The sequence below is a fragment of the Gouania willdenowi genome, chromosome 22 (assembly GCF_900634775.1).
Source record: "Gouania willdenowi chromosome 22, fGouWil2.1, whole genome shotgun sequence".
NCBI lineage: Eukaryota > Metazoa > Chordata > Actinopteri > Blenniiformes > Gobiesocidae > Gouania > Gouania willdenowi.
The window spans coordinates 3,812,488-3,832,564 of record NC_041065.1 but is presented as its reverse complement, the minus strand read 5'-3'; the positions used below and the strand labels follow the sequence as shown (position 1 = coordinate 3,832,564).

Genomic DNA, 20,077 nt, shown 5'->3' with positions numbered 1-20,077 from the left:
CACATTTGAATGTAATGAGTAGCTTGTGACAAATTAATTGGATTCAAGTGTGTTGGGAGGAAGAAACCTCAAACATGCAGGACAGGAGCTCTCCAGGACCACAAAAATAAACTGTGATAGACATTTGCCCACACAAACCAGAATATATTAAACAAAGTCTGTCCACGCAAAAATACTCTCCTCATCAATATTTTCATTAAACAGGAGTCACTTGTATATTCAAAACAGAAAATGAAACTGAACTTATGACTAGAACATGTAATGTGCAAAGTCACCAGCAGGAGGTGTTGTAGAACCATCTCAAAGCAATTATTCAAACTGATCCAGAATCAGTGTATTGATCCAGATCATCCCTAAAATCTAATCACTTCTTGGATAATTCCTGAAAATGTAATCAAAATGTGTTAATTGGTTTATGCGTTAAACTGTTCATAGACAAATATATAAAACAAAAATAGAAAAAATTATAACCTCTGGCAGATCTAAGAAATTCAGCGATGAGAGCTGGATGATGGTTGGCCAACTGGATGCTGCCATGTTGGCTAGATTTAAGCTGTGGGTGACTGCCAGGTGGAATCTTCTGAGTGAAATTGGTTTCACAGACCAACCAAGAATTTGGAACAGAACTATATATCCAAACAGTGGATAATACCACCTCTGAAAGTGTAAGTGACAGACAGACATGGGGTGGCAATCTTTCCTCTGGACTGGCCACTGTTTGACAGTTGAATAAGGCAGGATCCCACAGGCTCCGAAGGTTAACACATTTGTTGTCAAATGACTTCACTCCATTTATCCATTCAGAAGACCAGTAGCCAGAGCCCCATGGCCCTTTTTTATCAGCTTTGTCTGGAATCAAAGAAGCTTCCTCATGGGGTACCGACGCACTTGACACTCAAGATGGTGTGCAAGTTCTGGGCCAAGTTGAACCCTGTAAAGTCGTTCTCACTAAAGACAACAACCAACCAAGGCCTTTAGTGGCTTTACAAAGTGTCATCACCATTAAACAATGTAGATAACCCGACACAACAGTAGGTCGTGGATGATGGCAGATGAACTTGCCAAAACAATTTAAAACCCCCCTGGTCCGGCATGTTGGCAATATATTGGCAGATAGTGTCAGTAGTGCCTTTATTTTCCACCAGTGTTAATTGCATTGATGATCAATTTCTGTCATAGTTTTTGAAGACAAAATATTTTTCACGTGATGAAAACGAAATGGGGACTGAATAAAAAAATTCACGTGAACGAACACTGTATCAAACATATTGATCCTTTCATCAACAAATAAAAACAATTATAATGTTCACACCGGACGAGAGTCAGAAGTGAGTTTGTTTTTTTGGAAGCGACATGCTAGTTGGAACTTGGGATGTCACAATTATAGATTTTCTTAGTACTATTTAGGGATGTAACGATTAATCGTAAGGCAGTTAAAAATCGATTTATAGGTATCACGATTGATATCGATCTTCTGAAAATTGAATCGCAGTACCTTTTTTAACCAGAAGTGTAGGCGGCGGGCGGAGTCTGCTAATACTTTCTTTCTGGCCGCCTTCTACTCTTAAATATGTTAATAAATGATTCATTACCCCTTTAGCACCGAAAGAATATCTGTAATATTACATGAATATCTGTAAAAGTCACGTTATTCTATTAGCTCTGTCTGCTAGCATAGCATCTCTTCTTCACTGCTAGATTAGCTGCATGCCAACCGACCACGGGGTTACCAGCACCCTCTGCTGGTCCAAACAAATATCTGACGTAAATACAGGGCAATGACGTTTTTTTTTTTTTTTTTTTTAAGTCCAATTGTTAAGGCATAAAATACATTTTCAGTTGCACTTTTAAAAAGAAAAATAACTATTGTGCAGTTTTGCATTGTTTATTATAGAACCAGAATTTAAATTAATAAGCTTCTTCTTCATTTATATTATTCCTTTATTTATTTAATTCAAGATATATTTTTAGTTAAATTGCATTATTTTGAACAGTTTATCAAGGGATTCTTTTGACAATGAAAAATAAAAGGAAAATAGTACAGTATTTTCTAGTTTTTTTTCCCCCCCAAAAAATAAAGGAATATTTTTCAATAGGGATGTAACGATTCACTCAACTCCCGATACGATTCGATTCAGGATACTGGGTTCACGATACGATTCTCTCACGATTTATTTTACAAAATGGGACTGTAGACAAATTTTTTTTTGGGGAAAAAAACTAGAAAATACTGTATTTTCCTTTTATATTTCATTGTCAAAAGAATCCCTTGATAAACTATTCAAAACAATGCAATTTAACTAAAAATAAATCTTGAATGAAATAAATAAAGGAATAATAGAAATGAAAATGAAGCCTATTAATTTAAATTCTGGTTCTATAATAAACAATGCAAAACTGCATAATAGTTCTTTTTCTTTTTAAAAGTGCAACTGAAAATGTATTTTGTGCCTTAACAATTGGACTTTAAAAAAAAACAAAAACGTAATTACACTGATTTACGTCATATTTGTTTTGACCAGCAGAGGGCGCTGGTAACACAGTGGTCGGTTGGCATGCAGAAATTCTTGCAGTGAAGAAGAGAAGCTATGCTAGCAGACAGAGCTAATAGAAAAACGTGACTTTTACAGATATTCAAGTAATATTACAGATATTCTTTCGGTGCTAAAGGGGCAATGAATCATTTATTAACATATTTAAGAGTAGAAGGCAGCCAGAAAGAAAGTATTAGCAGACTCCGCCCGCCGCCTACACTTGTACACTTGCCCTCTGCTGGTTAAAAAAAGTACTGCGATTCAATTTTCAGAAAATCGATATCAACCGTGATACCTATGAATCGATTTTTAACTGCCTTACGATTAATCGTTACATCCCTATTTTTCAATCATCATTTGTCTACAGTCCCATTTTGTAAAATAAATCGTGAGAGAATCGTATCGTGAACCCAATATCGTGAATCGAATATTATCGGGAGTTGAGTGAATCGTTACATCCCTAGTACTATTATTGTCAGAATAAATTGCGATATTACGATTGCATTATTTAATTTTATATAGGTAAAATCACATAAACACTCCTTATAGATCTTTAATTTTAGTTACATAAAACTAGAGTTTCTCACTGCACAAAATTTTATATCACAGTTTAGGTAACGACATACATCCCGATACAGTAATTTTTATCTAAAATTACATGAAATGAATGGGAATTTTCTCTTAGCTTTCTACCATTTATCTATAGATCTCATATTTTATATATAAAACACAATGACATATCTAAAATAAATGATTTTGACCTAGCATGTTGTATTGTATCTGGGGTCAAGTGTTTTGACCAGTTCCCTGAAGCCCTTCTTTTCGACAATATATACTGTACTTGGGCCATGTCTTGGCATATGACTTTTGTGATGGCATCTGTAATTTCATGGGTGTCTGCGGGACTGCTTGACAAATTAAATATGTTCTCTCATTAAAGTCCGTGTCAACACAGAGCAGAGGGCTACACATACAGTAGGTACGGTGACGACGTGACACAAACCTAAATCTCACTTGAGAGTGAACTTTTATTTATTTTCGCTCCGTGCTCCGCCTCAACCTCTGCTTAGAAGAGGCTTTAGTGCTCAGATGTATTGAAACGTGGGCTTGTATCCAGACAAATGTGCGCCGACCACGGTGTTTTGTAGTGTCATGACAACATCCTGTTTCAGTAAAAAAGTTTCGTTGGCCGAATTCTTGGTGCATCAGTAAAAAAAAAAAATATATATATATATATATATAAACAATAGAAGGATATGTCTTACGATAGACGTTTTTATATCGCAGTACACTATACATTGTTATATTGCACAGCACTACCTGAACATTAGGGCAAAATCTCACGTAGCTAAATTCATTTATTCGGAGGGAACAGCTCTTCATCTGGAGGATTAAAAGAGAGAGCGAAAATTCAAAAGCGAACGTCTCGATGTCCTGCCCTAAACAGACTGGACTGGACTTCCTCCCCCTGCCAATCTACCAGAAGCCACACCTCTACTTTTTTGCACGAGCATAGCGGAACATAATGTTTACCACACCAACACATGTGTAGTATTGTTTTTCACTAATAAAACACTAATGGTAGTTTGATTAAAAAATGTTTATTACCTGTCTATGAAAAATTTCGCCAAATCAGGGTCCGTTGAGAAACCTTTTAAAAAGTCCCTCCCTCTTTGAAAGGCAGCTCCGAGATAAGTGATGTTGCGGTCACAAAGACGTTTATCCACAAGCTTTGAACCCGGACTTCTGTTTTGTTTTTTAGTAGAAGCTTTGAAGTTTCGGAGCGCTCCTCCATGATGCTATGACGCTCAGTGATACCTGTTTGCTGTTGTGACGCGCGGCCTTGTTTCTGTGCACAGTTTACCCATGCATTCACTTTAATTGAAAGTCTCCGCTACAGGAAGTTGAAGCCTATTCGCTGGGTGATTGCGGCGCAATTTTATATTTGTATAGGAGTCTATAGGACGAAGCCGGGACTTATACACATTGACGTATATGAATGACCACTGGTAGTAAAAGACTAGTTAGGCATTTTTTCGCATTTCAAAAGAATGATACATAAACAGATTTCTCAGAAACTCCAAATATGAGCTTTAAGGACTGCACGAAGCAACACAAGGTTGCTGTTTAACTTTATCTTTGTTCCATGCAGGTTGCTCTGATGGTTCAGGCATAATATTTTCTATAAAACTCTAATCAGGACATCATTACGGCACACACATACCTGTTTGTAGGTGGAAATGCAGGTGGGACTACAGAAGTTGAGTTGTGATTTTTCTATTGTTAGCGTTTGACAGGAACCAGAAGAGCTGTTACAGTAGAGGCCACAGACTTCACAGCAGTTCATGGCTAATTGACGCATCATCCGCCAAGTTGCAAAACAAGCATCACTGCAAAGGTTGTGCAGCCGCCCTTGATGGTTGACCTCATGCTCAATCTGTAGGGGCAGAAGGTTCCAGTGAAACACAAAAATCTGACAGTAAAACATAGGCCTCTTCTAGGCTGCTCCTTCCACCTTGCTGGACATCCTGCAGACGCTGCATAATGGTTTGACTGGCTGGCGATCCGTTGGTTTCTCAGGAGGCTTTTCTGGCTTTTTTTCCATTTTTTTTTCAAACATTTTTTCAGGAACCTTGTCTGTAACTTTCTTCTTGTGTTGAAAGACAGACAGACAAAATTGACCACAGAAATGCATGAAGCTTCGGTCACTTGCAGGAATGGTGACCATGTCCCGTGGCTGAACAATCTCTCTGCAAAAAACCAGAAAAAAGTCTGAGGATGCTGAGAAAACCTGAGGCAGTTGTTACAAACCCTAAAATCCTATTAGCATAGATGATGAGATCAAACATGATCTCTGGCTTTATTTTGGCCAACGTTTCCTTATTTAGAGCAATGTCACAAAAGCCGACAGAACACAGTCTGACCTCACATCTATACAGGTTTTGGGCAAAATGTTAATGTTAACATTAGGGACTTTCTCGACTTTCACGTGGCTCAGTGGTAGAGTGGGTCATCCAATAACCAAAGGGATTGGGGTTTGAATCCCACTCTAGCCAAGTCATTTTGTCCTTGGCCACAACAATCTTTACCACAGTATGTCGATCTTAACGAAAAATTTGGCATTTTACTGTTATTCTGTGCATGACAATGCTTTTGGCTGCCATGATTAAATTAACCTGATTGTCTGTGATTCTTTTTATTTAAAATGTGGGCTCTGCTGCATATCTAATCAGGCACTTTCTCAACCCTAGTAGTCAGCCAACCACCACGTGGTGAACACATGATTAAGGCTTCATCAAGCGAGCAACGCTTCAGCGGCTCTGCAGCTTCGGGTCACTCGGTAGACTAGACCAGTGTTTCTCAAATGGGGTACGATCAGGTTTTATTATTTAGACTAAAAAAAATGCCCATGGACCACACGAAGGACTTCTGCTTGGGTTCTCTCGTTTCTTGTGTTGTCATCTGTGCATCAGTATTATGGGCATACCGGGAACTCTTGCAATGAAAAAGGTTCTGCACTTTAACTGCATTTTTAGTGCTTATTTTTTCTGTAATTAATTAATTAATTGCAATTAACTCAATTAAGTCAAAGCACTGGTTTAGATGGCTTAGTCTACATTCCATGACATTAAAATGTGTCCAAACCGAGCTCTGTATTCTCTAATAACGTGTTTCTCTAGTGTCCCTCCCCCTCGCTATTGATAGCGTGAGGCGCACTGAGCGGTGTGTATATAGCCTCACTCACCCACTCATCAGTTTAGACACAGAGATGGAAGCACATGTATTGACCAATCAAGTGTGACTAAAGCAAATCAGCTCCCAATCATGAGCCGAGTCTAGCTGTTCCCATCAATCGATCCCAACTAAAATCCTAGGTTCGCAAATGTGTGTTTTAAAATGAGATCTGATGCACCTTGGACATTTTGGATGAGCAGGTGCAACTTTGACCACTTATGTGCATCACTGGATATAACGCCAACTGCTTAATGCAATTCCTAATGATGTAAAGTGGAAATCAAAGGGTACCTTTTGCACTGGAAGCAGACCCGATTCCTAACAATTGGAGGCAGATGGCCTGTCAGGCAGACAGTGGAGCAGAAAAGCTGCGTGGAGCCTTTTCTTTGAAATGCTGTTTGGCCTTTCAGTAGAACCTGGTGTAAAAACAAAAAAAACAGACAAAAAAGAACATTTGAGCCAGACATGTAACTAGTGTGAAGATAATTTATCAAAAGTGTGTGAAATAAAACATTTGAGTGATTTGTTTTTTAAGGTTTACAATGAATACGAACAGCATGCTGCTTACATTTTAAGACAACTTGTTGGACATGAACAGAAATGCTATTTTTAAACATCATTAACAGACTGTAGTTAGATTTAATGACAAACTATCAAAAGTTGACGTATAAAACAAAAGGTTTTGAAAGGTAAAGTTTGTCAAAAACGCTTATGAAGCAGTACTAAGAACCCATCTTTTCAAAGGGCTGTGATCAGTCTAATCTATCTAAATATGGTAATGACGCTAAGTTATAGGACTGTGATTGGCTGAAGTTATAGAATTATCTGATTGGCTGAGCTGCAGTGTTTCGGTCATGTGACACAGTGCCACAGAAAACCCGTCATCGGCCAGCACTGGGTAACAAGTCTGGAACAGAGTTCCAACTCCGCTAGTTTGATAATATGTCTATACTTTGGTCAATCACAATGCTATGAGTTAGCGTCATTACTGAGGCAGGATAGCGCTGACATAGGAAGTTGATTCTTTGTACTCTTGGCTGCTTCACAATAATTAGGCCGGGCTACCGGACTCAAAACACCTCTCACTTTTTCATTGTGTACACTAGTTAAAATCACTACTCCTCTTATTCGTGAACGGATCGAACTGAAAGTTGGTAGCTATAATGTATGGATGTGTACGCATAGATGCTCGGAGCTTGATTTTCGATTTGGGGCCCCAAAAGAAGAAAAAAATGAAAGTCGATTTCTCATTTATGTGCAAGTCAATAATTACGACGGTTGGTGGTACCAAATCATTGGCCCATTACCCTGTATGTGTCATGGCGGCTCCAGGGGGCCAAATGTTTTAAAAGACTACTCCTCCATTAGTAATAGTTAGGTCGGAATGCAGTTTGGTATGAATACGGTCAGTGCCCTTTCATTTAAATGGGGTCAGGGGGCCCACCCCCCATTTCCAGTAATTTCCAAATTAATGGGAATATAGTCATGTGATATATCGTTTCAAAGGTAATTCAACGTAGATTACGATTATGCCCCACATAATTTGATTAGGGGCCTGAGGGGCAATTCCCATTAAAGCAGTTTTCTCATTTATTTGTGAGTCAAATATTGTGACAGTTGGTGGTACCGAATCATTGACACATACCAATATATGAATGAGGTATGTGCCACGGGGGCGCGAGGCCATTTTTCAAATGACTGCACCTTCGTTAATGCTTGTTGAATCGGGCTGTAATTTGACATAAATATTCTATGAGCGAACGTTAACAGCCTCTGAGACCTTTTTTTATTTGGTGGAACCGAATCATTTCACTGAATTCTCAGGAATGTGGTACATGCTATTCGGCGCGGAGACGTTTCGCGGGCCTGGCCGAAGTTCATCCAAACTTGTTTTTGACAAACCTTATGTTGCTAAACCTCTAGTATTATACAGTATATGATCTTTTGGTAGAACTTGTAATTAAAATTCACTTCTGAAACTTTTTAACATTATACAGAAGCTTAAATGGCAAAATATAATAAAGAACAAAATATTTTTCTATAATAATTAATAAATACAGTCATATTTGGAATTCTACAGTTCAATCTGAATCCCTGTTAAGTACCTTAGTACAGCCGCTGCAACGAACACAACCAGACAAAGCTGGAGGAGGAGGGCGTAGAGGTACATGGGGGATGGATGGTAGTGAAATGGTTGTTGGAGCTGGTGGTCTGACTGTGAGAGGCGTCATGGCTTGAAGGACAGCACCTCTTCCTGGGATGAAAAGGGCAGTTGGAACTGGGGCTGGTGCTGCCGAAATCGGTGCTGGCACTGGCGTGGAGGAAATATATTAGCTACTGACAATGCATGTAAAATAGTTAGAAACATCTAAAAAGGATAAAGAAAAACTCCAAAGCATCCTAAAACTATTTATTGTAGTTACATTAAATACCACAGGTGAACTAAAGAACTATCCTAGCGATAAAACAAAAACAAACGTGTGCCATAGAAATAATTATCATTCAAGGTCCAAACAAATAACCAATTCTCAATATATTCATCAACAAGTAAATGAGTCGGCTAGTTGCAGAGATGTACAATGGGTAATGTAAAGATAGGGATTATATCACAGCAATCGAGATTTGCCAAGCAAAGCTATTAGATCTGGGCATGACTCTTTAGCAGCACAGTATGGGGCAACAAAGAGTTTTGGAGTTGGAGTTTTAAGTGAGACACTGGAACATTAAAAGTGAAAAGTTTTTTGGTTTCATGGGTCGGTTCTTCTTAAAAACAGCTCCGCAAAAGTTAAGTGACAACCTTACTAATTCCACTGCAGGCCCAACCTTTTCCCATCCCTGCAGTGCCAAGTGGTGGACTAATGGTTAAGGAAGCAGGCTTGTAACTGGAAGGTTACTGGTTCAAATCCAACCTGGACAATCACTGCGGGACGTTGAACAAGTCAATTAACCCTAACTGTTTCCTGGGTGCCACACAGTGGATGCCCACTGCAGGGAAGAAATTTCATGTACATATGCGTCTATATTCTAAATGGTGGCTGGAAAAATGGGTTTTTAAATGAAGCAGTTGCAAAATATATCATCTAAAACTTCCACTTTAGAAACTTTTATTCTTTAAATACTGTAGATGTCACTTAAATTTATATGTGGGAATCGTCGTTTGGATTCCAGTAAAACAGTGTTCGCCTATTGAGTTGACTTTACATTATGTCAGGACTGTTCATAATATTTCTGCTTCCATAGTCTATAGAGAAGTAGCATTTTAATCCAACATTTGAACACATTTTAAGTCATCTAGTTCCTTGGATGTTATAACGTTACTCCTAAGAAGAACAGGAACATTATGGTGGATGGATTTTGACATTTCATTCAACAGAAAATTAAAAACTGGACTCTGAAATGGCGGTGGGTACAGACTTTGGATGCCACTATCACGCATCTTACTACAGAGGCGCGAATATCTTTTCCAGCTGAACAAGGAAGACACCTTAAAACGAGGAAGTCTACCATGGGAACATCAGATGCCTTTAACCTCGTCAAACCAGTTGGAGTTAAGTTACACAACGTGGCACTGAGGGATGACTTTCTCCTCCCACATGGCATCCTTCCTTTACATAATGAGGACCCTGACCCAAAGCCACCTCTACGATGTGAAGGGACCATTGCTCCGTAAAGTTGGCATGTAACGTTTGCAATAAAAGGGCAAGTATGTTTTATTTTTCAACAAAAGCTTTAATTGAGCTAACAATTACTGTCATTGCATCACACATGGTGCTCATCACTGCTTCAATTTTTTTCAGTTCATCCTTGACTTCATTTATTGCAGTGATGGTGTCCCTCTGTGCATGCAGGACAGCCTCAGTCAGGACCCGGCCTCTTCCAGGAGCAGCATGAGCTCTGGACGTACTGGTGCTGGGGGTTAGCAGGACTTCAGCACTGGTTCCAGGACACGCAGTGACAGGAACCTCTTCGTCCCCCACAGCTTCCAACTGTAGATTGACTGAGGACACAACACAGTACGCTGCCTTTCACAACTATTGAATATGTAATTACAATTAATGAACAGATAAAACTATACTTTACCAGTCTTCCCAGTGGTCTTGTCCAAATCTGTGGCTTTTTCTCTTGCCGATACTGTGTCACAAAGACTGGTCGTCTCAAGGATGGATGATATTTTCTTCTCCAGCTCTGTGGGCTCGGGTATCCCCTGTACCCCAACTGTAGCAGGTCTGTTTCTGCGGTGGTACGACACTCTCCTCTTGGCCTCCACTTTCAGATCCGACCACTTCTTCCTCACCTCTGCGACATTTCGCTTTGTGGCACTCACACTGTTAACAGCAGCGACGACGTGCTGCCACTCTCTTGCTTTTCGTTTATTTGTGATGCCACTACTGTGACCACCAAACAATATAGTTCCTCTGGCTTCCACTTCACCCACAAGAACCTCTACTTCGCTCTCCGTGAAATTCCTTTTCCTTGCTTTTCCTGCCATGATCGAGCGTAAAATGCCATTGGTCAGCAGGTGCATTTATATGCAAAATCCATTCACGACGTCCTTTGCATTGACCATTTATGGTAGAATGTGTGTCGGAGGTGGAGCATGAGGTGAGTCCAACTGCACAAACCTCCAGGTGGATTTTGATTTATAAAAGGGAAAAATGCTTGCAGCTGTCATATGCACAGCATCACAAATCAGAATATTTTTTCAGCACACATGCGCTGCTGGTTTGGATCCTACATTTCTTTATAAATGAGGATCCTGGTGTATGAACAGCAGACTTTCAGAGTATTTGGGTAAGTGGGTTAACGCAGACTCTTTAACCTGAGTCTTTCATAAACTGACCAGTTGTGTTAAACTGAGATGATCTGAGACGCTGCTGTAAACAAACTGCTGTCCATCACTAACAGTTTTGATTCGGCATGTTCAAAGGGAAAGGCTAAATTATACTCTATAGCTTTTATATAGTTTATTTTCAAAAAAAATTTCTATGGTATTTACTTTTTCAAAATGTATTAACTCACTCCGACTCAATTTTGAAGCATCTCTGTTTCAATATTATTGTATTTGATTATTACAAAAATATTGATTGTAATAGTGTACATTTTCATATAAAATATATATAATTGTTATTGTTTAATTCTTTATTGGTCTGACTTTAGACTCGAAGGGTCTCCTGATAGCACCTAATATATTGATTTAATAATTATTTGAACTCAAACTTTTTGAGTATTTTTGTTTTATGTGCACATTTACACACAACTGTGATTATAAATTAACGTGGACTTGATTTTTGACCATGTTGATATTTGAATGAACATGGATGTGGTAGCTTTGTACCTGAAAATTCTATTTATCTAAGGTTATTTGTTAGGGACAGATATAATAAATATAGACAGCTGAAAACTGGCATCCAAAGGAAGTATCATAGTGTTTATAGTGATTTAGCCTACAACCTCTCCCAATCCGAAATCCCCCCCCCCGCCAACAGCAAAGGTAGGGGGATTGCAAAGCGCCATCTGTGGTAAAAAGTATCTTGCAAACTGAAAAAATGTGGGCACCCCTGGTCTTATCAGTCTAATAATCACTCATAAGTTTTTAAATTAAAATCACAAAGCAAATATTGAAGAAATATGTACATTTACTTACTAGTTGGGGGTGTGAAGGTGTTCCCTCCACCGACAGAGAAGACTGAGCTGATCCTTAGCTCTTCCTGAAAGATCAAATTAAACGATATCAGATGTTTGGATGGATCATTCACACAACATTTAAAAATGCTACAAAGAAGAAGACAAAACGTTTGATGTAAACTTTGATTAGTCTGAAAATATAACTGAGCATCAGTGAGTAACAGTGAGGCTGGGATACCTCCTGCTCCAGCTCCTCTTTGATCTGTCTGGCAGAGCTCTGGGGCAGTAATGCAGCATCGTAGCCTTCGTCTTCCGGCTCATCTTTAATGTTCACACTGGGAGACACTGGGTGATTGTTATCTTCTACTGGAGCTGCCTCTGCTGCCTGAAAAAAAAAAAAAATTTTCATAATGAAAGGGCGCAGACTCAAAAAGCCAGTAATTAGGCATATTTATTAAAATCCCACCTCTTGTTGGCTGTCTTCAGTTTCCTCTGCTTGGCTTGGGACACCACCACCATCTGATGGAGCAAAGGAAAGTAAGTTTAACAACTACACTCACTTTTATAAACCACTAAACCAGTTGAAGAAATGCTTCTCCCCCTTTTTCCTTCTGGGTTATGTTTGTCAAATGCTGTTTGATGAACAACATTTTAGTGCAACATATATTAATACATACCATATACCATATTTTGCGGCATATAGGATGCTATTTTTTCTTTAAAGTTGAGGGTGGGGCCAATGTGGCGATGCGCTCTGTGTGTGAATTTTTCAGTCAGTCTGCTTCAGTAAAACGTTTGGATGAACTACGGCCGGGCCCGCGGAACGTCTCTGCACCGAATAGCACGTACCACATGCTCAACAATTCAGTCCCTTGTGCCCCCATGGCACAGACGGAGTAATGGGCCCCATTGATTCATATACTGGTATGCGTCAATGATTCAATACCACCAACTGTCACAATATTTGACTCACAAATCAATGAGAAGAAAACTTTAATGGAAATTGCCAAAAAAAAAAAGAGGGTGGGCCCCCGGGCCCCTAATCAAATTGTGCGAGGAATATTCGTAATCGAATGAGCCCTATTTATATAATGATATGTGCCAATGATTTGGTACTAACAACCGTCGTAATATTTGACATGCAAATAAATTAAAAATCAGCTTTTTTTTTGGGCCCGAAATCGAAAATCAGGCTCGGGTGTTGATGCGTAAACATCCATAAATTATAACTACCAAATTTCAGTCCAATCTGTTCACGAATAACAGAGAAGTAGTGATTTTAACTAGTGTACACAACAACAACAACAAAGGTGGTGTTTTGAGTCTGGTAGCCCGGACTAAAAAACTATAAATGGAGTGATATGCAGACGCGGGGCAGTTAGGAAGACGCTTTATGTGGAGTATGGAAACTCATCCGTTGAAACTGATCAGAATACACAGAAATATACGGAAAACAGTTTTAAAACTGCACTTAAAACCGATTTTTATTCCTTGGCTTTTAACCCAGTATGAAACTCTGGTCCTATTTTGGTGTCCTGTGGCTGGTCTCTTTTCACTGTTTTATTTTATTACATTATTATTATTATTTTATTTTATAATTACATAAGTTTTTATTCTTGTTTTAGTGCACTTTGTGCCAGCTGCGGCTGCCTTAAAGGGCTCTATAGATAAAGTTGAGTTCAGTTGAGTTAACCAAAGTACAGCAGCCCACCTACCTGCCTGTTCTGATTATCTGAGTCATCTGAAGGACACCCTCATCAGCCAATAGGGTGATTTTTTGGAAAATTGCTAAATTATTGGAATACAGCAAATACAGCAATAGCCCGGAAAATAAGGTATATCTACATATTCATATATTTATATATAATTTACTATATGTAAAACCATATACACAGGGTCTATATTCCGCAGCAGAAAAAGGGGGGGTCCGTATTACATAGACGAGTGCCCAAATTCCACGGCAGAAAATGGACTCATTGAACGGGTCCATTTAAAATCTTACGTGTTCTACGATCTGTGTTTTTGCAGATCGTCGTCACATTCTAATCCTTCATGATCTAAGATCTTGTAATTGCACAAACTTAATTTAGGGCATAATTTCCAGCTAATTTTAGGGCCCTATAAAATGTATTTTATTTTTTAAAAATGAAATAAGAAAATCATGTTTTTAACTGTTGTAAATAAACAAAATGAAAGAATAATTTAAAACCAATGCGTAAAATACAATTAAAAGGTAGATATAAGTTGTAGTGACATGGATTATTCTGACTGCTCCTTTTTAATTATTCATGTCATAAAGACGTATGAGAGCAGCATTAATGTCACCATAATTCCCCTCAGAAATCAATTGTTTACTGAATCTGAGCAGGTTTATTGATTACATTTTGATCAACTTAATTTATATTATCCTGATGACATAATTCCAGACCATAATGATGAGACAAAAATTCATTGACACAAGGATGAATCAGTTATTTCACCACGTGGGGGCCAGAATATTTTACAGAATTAGAAGCTACTGAGTTATCATTAACCTATGATGTATTGTTAAAAACTCTAATCCCTGACATCAGAGGTCTCGTCCACAGCAACAGCTAACTTTTTGCCACTTTATGCCTCTGTAGCTGAAGAGATGTGTTGCTCAAACACTCTGGGCAGGTGAAACTGACAAAAACTGCTCAGAGAGCGCCCTCACTTCCCGTTTGTAGCACTTGACGAGAAATGGGCGTAGCTTTACAGACACAATAAAGTTAAGCAGGAACTGGTTGGCTCTGTATTATGGCGTGAGTGATGGGGTTGTGTAGTTTTTTGGCAGTCTTATGCTGCTTTCACACCAGATGCGACGCAAAATGTTTGCGCGGCCAAATTACATACAAAGTCAATTAGATAGACGCAGTGAATTCTGGTCCTGTGGGGGGCGCGGTTTGATCTGCGTGGCAAGAGTGTTCGCTGTGGCATGTGCGCTCCCGTTTTTCTGTGACATTCGTCATTCGCTTGAGTTGAAAATATTCAACATGCGCAGGTGCGAGAGCAAATCAGAGTCCTTGTTGTCAATGACATCAGGCTGTCAACACAAGCATCCGTCTTTTCACCCATTTTAGCATGGAGGAGACCGGAACAGGAAGGATGTGCCGCAGCTTCTGAAGAAAACTGAAACTAACCGAGTTGGATGCGTCACTGGTTAACGTGGTGAGTCCAGGAACGCCAGCGTCGAGCGTTTTGAGGGCTCTTCAACTTTCACAGAAAATAAAGAGCAGCGATTTTACTGGGGTCCTCCATAGTTGATGGTGAAAAGAAAGGTTGTCTGGTTGGCGCCTTTTTATATCTGTTTCAGACGCGCATATGTAGCGAATATGGGGAACACGTTTTTCGCTCCTGTGGAAGCATTCGTGCAATTTTGACAAACCTAATTGCAATTTTTTATTGCGATTTCGATTCAATTTACTATTTTTTTTTTTTTTATATTTTGTACATTTAAATGCACATGGGTTATATTTTTTTTCCCAAATTCTGTTTTCCACATCATTTTTTTAAAATTCCGTTGTTTTAGAAATATTAATTAAAAAAATTCATAAAAGTAGTTAGTTTTTAACTCCTGTGAGGAAATAAAATACTAATAAAAAAAAAAACATAATTAATCAAAATGTATGTCCAAAATAAAGTGAGATACAATTAAAAGGAAGATATAAGTTGTACTGTGAGGAAACAAAATAAATACAAATAAAAAAAGAAAGAAAATCATAATTAAACCAGAAAATAAAAATGTAATTTAATGTAATTTAAAACAATGAGTAAGAAACAATTAAAAGGTAGATATAAGTTGTAGTGACATGGATTATTCTGTCTGCTTCTTTTTAATTATCCATGTCATATATGTATGAGACCAGCATTAATGTCACCATACTCCCCTTCAGGGATCAATAGTTTACTGAATCTGAGCAGGTTTATTGATTAAGTTTTGATCAACTTAATTTAAATTAAACTAATTTAAATGATCCTGATGACATCATTCCAGACCGTAATGATAACAATAATAAATGTGCAAGATACATCACGTGTAAGAAGTGTTTTTTCAACACTAGGGGGTAGAATAATTTACAGAAGTTATCAATAATCTACAATGTTTCAGACCCTGGTATCGATGGTCTCGTCCACAACAACAGAACAACTTTATCCACAGATCTTCTGTAGCTCTGATGAGATGTTTAAACGCTCTGAGCAGATGAAGCTGATTAAAGCTGACTCATGTTCTCACAGAGCGATGCAGCGCTACATGAGAAACAGACGAAGCTTTACAGACACGTTAAAGTTAAGCAGGCACTGGTCTACTCTGATTTAGGAGTCAGGGATGATTTACGTATTTTTTGCCAGTTTAGACAGTGTTTAGGTGATGTTTGAAGCATCCAGGATTAGAGAGGGAAGAACATTTCCGCATAAAAAACGTCATTTTCCTCACGGTGACGCCATTTAAACCCGATTCTGTCCACTTCCAAGTTCAACAGTAGATTCTGTTTTCATTGTTCGATTCCGTGATTCCATTAACGGGAATTTTATAGGGCCCTAGTGTAGCGCATACAAGCGTGTGTCCTTAAACCATTTCTGATTGGCCAGCAGCCTAGGACGGCGGATCTCGGCAATTCTGATAGGTGAACATATATATCACTCAAATGAAAGAGACGGAAGAAAAAAACCTCAGCATGTGAGGTTACGTTATTGCAGTAGTGAAAACCTTAATATAGGGCTGCTCAATTCATTGAAATTCAATTACAATTTCAATTATTACACCCAACGATTACAAAATAACATCAATCGAGAAAAAACTATTTTTTTTTTTTTTTTACATATTATTTATTTGTTAAATAAAACAAACCCACTATTTTGGACATCAACAAATAATAAAGCTTGGCGCACACACGTTATTAATACTAATTTTGAGTTGTTTAATCCATGCACATGCAAACACCTCCCCTCTCAAAGCCAAAGCTAGCCTGCAGGCTACACACGAGGACTGTTGTTGCTCATGGTCTTGAAACATGGCAGGAGAAACGCAGCAAAAATACTTGGTAAAAAAGCAAGGCAAGTCAAATTCTCTTATATTGGAACACTTTGGGTTTGATGATGAAAATCTAGAGCTAAGACACATCATGTGCAAGAAGTGTTTTGTGCAAAAGTGAACATACTTGATTGTAGTGTTTGAAGGATTTTATTTATGTTTAAAGAATATATTTTGTGTTAACTAAACTAAATAACTTTTTGGTTGACAAATAATCGTTTGAATAATCGTGATTTCAATTATGACTAAAATAATCATGATTATCATTTTTCTATAATGGAGCAACCCTACCTTAATAGCAGTTAAGGTTAATCGTTCAGCCTTAGAATACAGCATTAGTCAAATTTAGCTCAGGGAGGGATGCGGGCGATGCACCGAATGTGTGGTCCCACAAAACGTTTTCCCAGAAAAACGTCCTTTGATTCATGATGACGCAGTTTAATTCACATTGTGTCACATTACGCGTTTAACTGTGGATTTTGTCTTTATTGTTCCGTGATTCCAGCCGCGATTCCGTTAACGTGGAAAACATAGGACCCTATAAATTTCATGCACTTGGTCAGTATAATAAAGCTTAATAAGTGTAAATTGCACTTTTACCTTGACTGTTCTCAGGCGTGTGGTCAAAGGAATCGGAGGTCAACGTTGAGCCACTTATTTCTCGCTCATCCTCTTCCTCCTCCCTGGTGTCATGGGCTTGAGTTTCACAGTCCTCCTTTTCTGCCTCTTTTCTTTTACTGCTTTCCTTTGTCACATCCACATCCTCCAGCGCTCCAATTGGCAGAGAAAAATTCCATTCCTCTGTCTCTTCCTCTCGTCCCAAAGACGGAAGACCATCAAGGGCATCATCAAATGCTGCTGCCCCGCTTCCTCCACCTCCTCCCTCACTAGTGCTGATGTTGAATGAAGAGGAGTGCTGGGGGGAAGAGGACGAGATAGGAGGAGGGCGTGACTCTCCCACGCCTGTGTTCATCTTTTCTTCTTGTCTACCACTGCAGCTATCGTCCTCCACAGGTGGCTGCTCCTCATGGCCTGAGGTCTCATCCACTCCCTTTGCTTCATCCTGACTGCTGCTCTTACAGGAGCCGGCAGAGCCTCTGGAAGAGTCAGCAAATTCTCCCAGACCCATAACTTCATCAAACACTCGAGACATGTGCTCCTCGTGCTGGGTGAAGAAAGAAGGTACGGTTATAAACATTTCAAGGACCAGTGGTGGTCATCTATACACTTAGGCGGCATTGTGCATTAAGTATGTGGTCTGCTTCATACATAAAAGGTACCTGTATTAGTCATGTGTACACCAACAATAGTGTTTATGTACTTCCAAAAAACAAACATGCATATTCATTCAAGAAACATCATGAAAGTACTTTCCCTAAATAGTTTATTCCGAGAAGTCACCACAGCTGCAGAACTAACGGGGCTAACTAATTTCATATCTAATTTCGGCCAGATATGACATAGCCTTGTAGATTCAAGGTTATCTGGTAGTACGAATTAACAACAGAGTTTCATAAAAATAAATAATGGCGAGTAACAGTGATGAAACAAGTGTGAATGGGTATCTACTAAGGGCAGGGGTGTCCAAACGTTGTCCTGGAGAGGCGGTAGTCTAGCAAGTCATCAATCCCTGGTCAAACACAGCTGAGTGGCTAACTAGCAAACTTTGTACAGAGCTACTTCAGGAATTAAAAAGTGTTGGAGCAGGTCCGAGGCTAAAGCCCTCTCACTGTAGTGGGAGGGATGTACTCTTCCTCAACTTACTGGGGTCAAGTATATTTTGAGTGAACTCATCCTTTCGTAACTCTACAAGTTAATCATTTAAACCGTAAGCACAAGTGGAGCGGTCTATGATAAGTGTGAACGTAAGGCTGTTGAAGAAGATATCAGCCCTCTCAGCGCTGCTGCCGGCTCCTCAAACGCGTACTATTCGTACTATTCCCTGGTCGTCACGTCACTGGAGAAATTAAGTGATGAAGCGACAAAAAGCACGACAATGTTCAAGCGACTCATCATGGGCATTTTAAGCAACTGTAATCGCTGAAGTCGCGTTCTGTGTGAACGCACCTTTAATATAGGCACATATTCCTCAAACACCTGCTTATTTCACGCATTAGGGTGAAATAAATCGCTCTCTTCCGGCTGGTTGCCATGGCAGTTTGTGTTATCTTTTCTCCATTGATGATGGCTTTTTATCATGCTCGATCACTTAAGTAACCCAAGGTTCACATACTCAGAGTTGATTGAGCCACTTCATGCCAACGGTAATGGAATTGGATACTCAAGAGTTTCCCATCGCGGAGTATGTTGACCCAGTGTTTATGGAGAAACTTAGTTTGCTGAATCACCTTTCTGGAATACCCCTCTTAACAGGGAAAAAGAAGAAAAGAAAGTGGCCTGCTGGAGGGGGGTCGCCCTTGGCCTCTTAGTTTATTTGGGCATCAGGGCTATTTTTATTTATTGTATGCTTTTCTTTCTGTCTTTATTATTTATGTTATTTACCTTTTTTTCTACCTCTATTAATGGCAAACTACTGCATTCCCTTATTTACGTTTATCCCATCCCTTCCCTCCTGGCACGCACACGCACACACACGTTGGGGTAATGCATATAGTAATAATATACCTTTTTTGGGTAACAAAGTAACACACTACACTTAAAATATTGGTAAATAAACTACTTTTCTCTTCTGAAAGAACAAACTTTCCGGCATTACATTTATTTTCCAGCATATAGTCTGTTGTCGTGGTGGAGCAGTAATCGCAGACACACTCTGGGACAGCCCTCATCCCTGGTAGGAAGACTAAACTAGCACGTCACCTAGGGCTGCTCAATTAATCAAAATTCGATTAAGAATTTGATTATTACACCCAACAATTACAAAAATAACAATCAAGAAAAAACGATTATTTAAAAAAATAATATATAATTTTTTTTTAATTTTTTTTTTTTTTTTTTAACATGTTTTATTTGCTAAATAAAACAAACCCACTAATTCAGACATCTACAAATAATAAAGCTTGCACGCACGTTATTAATACTAACTTTGAGTTGTTAAATCCATGCACATGCAAGCTCCTCCCCTCCTGCAGGCCAACATGAGCAAAGTTGTTGCTAGTGGTCTTGAAAC

At 38.9% G+C, this 20,077-nt stretch overlaps 1 protein-coding gene across 4 annotated transcripts in view; it reads right to left on the bottom strand.

Moving 5' to 3' along the window:
• LOC114456113 (zinc finger MYM-type protein 4-like) overlaps positions 1 to 20,077 on the bottom strand; it is a 52,936-nt gene that overhangs the window by 28,272 nt on the left and 4,587 nt on the right. For all 4 annotated transcript variants that reach the window (XR_003672794.1, XR_003672795.1, XM_028437669.1 and 1 more), the window contains exons 2-9: positions 17,548 to 18,112; positions 12,361 to 12,413; positions 12,133 to 12,279; positions 11,914 to 11,977; positions 8,375 to 8,580; positions 6,561 to 6,685; positions 5,050 to 5,284; positions 4,759 to 4,971 (exon numbers count right to left, since the gene is read on the bottom strand). Coding sequence is in view for 2 of the 4 variants with exons in the window: in XM_028437669.1 (XP_028293470.1) it covers positions 4,759 to 4,971; positions 5,050 to 5,284; positions 6,561 to 6,685; positions 8,375 to 8,580; positions 11,914 to 11,977; positions 12,133 to 12,279; positions 12,361 to 12,413; positions 17,548 to 18,112 (1,608 nt within the window). In the remaining 2 variants the exon portion in view is untranslated. The remainder of the gene's footprint in view (positions 1 to 4,758; positions 4,972 to 5,049; positions 5,285 to 6,560; positions 6,686 to 8,374; positions 8,581 to 11,913; positions 11,978 to 12,132; positions 12,280 to 12,360; positions 12,414 to 17,547; positions 18,113 to 20,077) is intronic.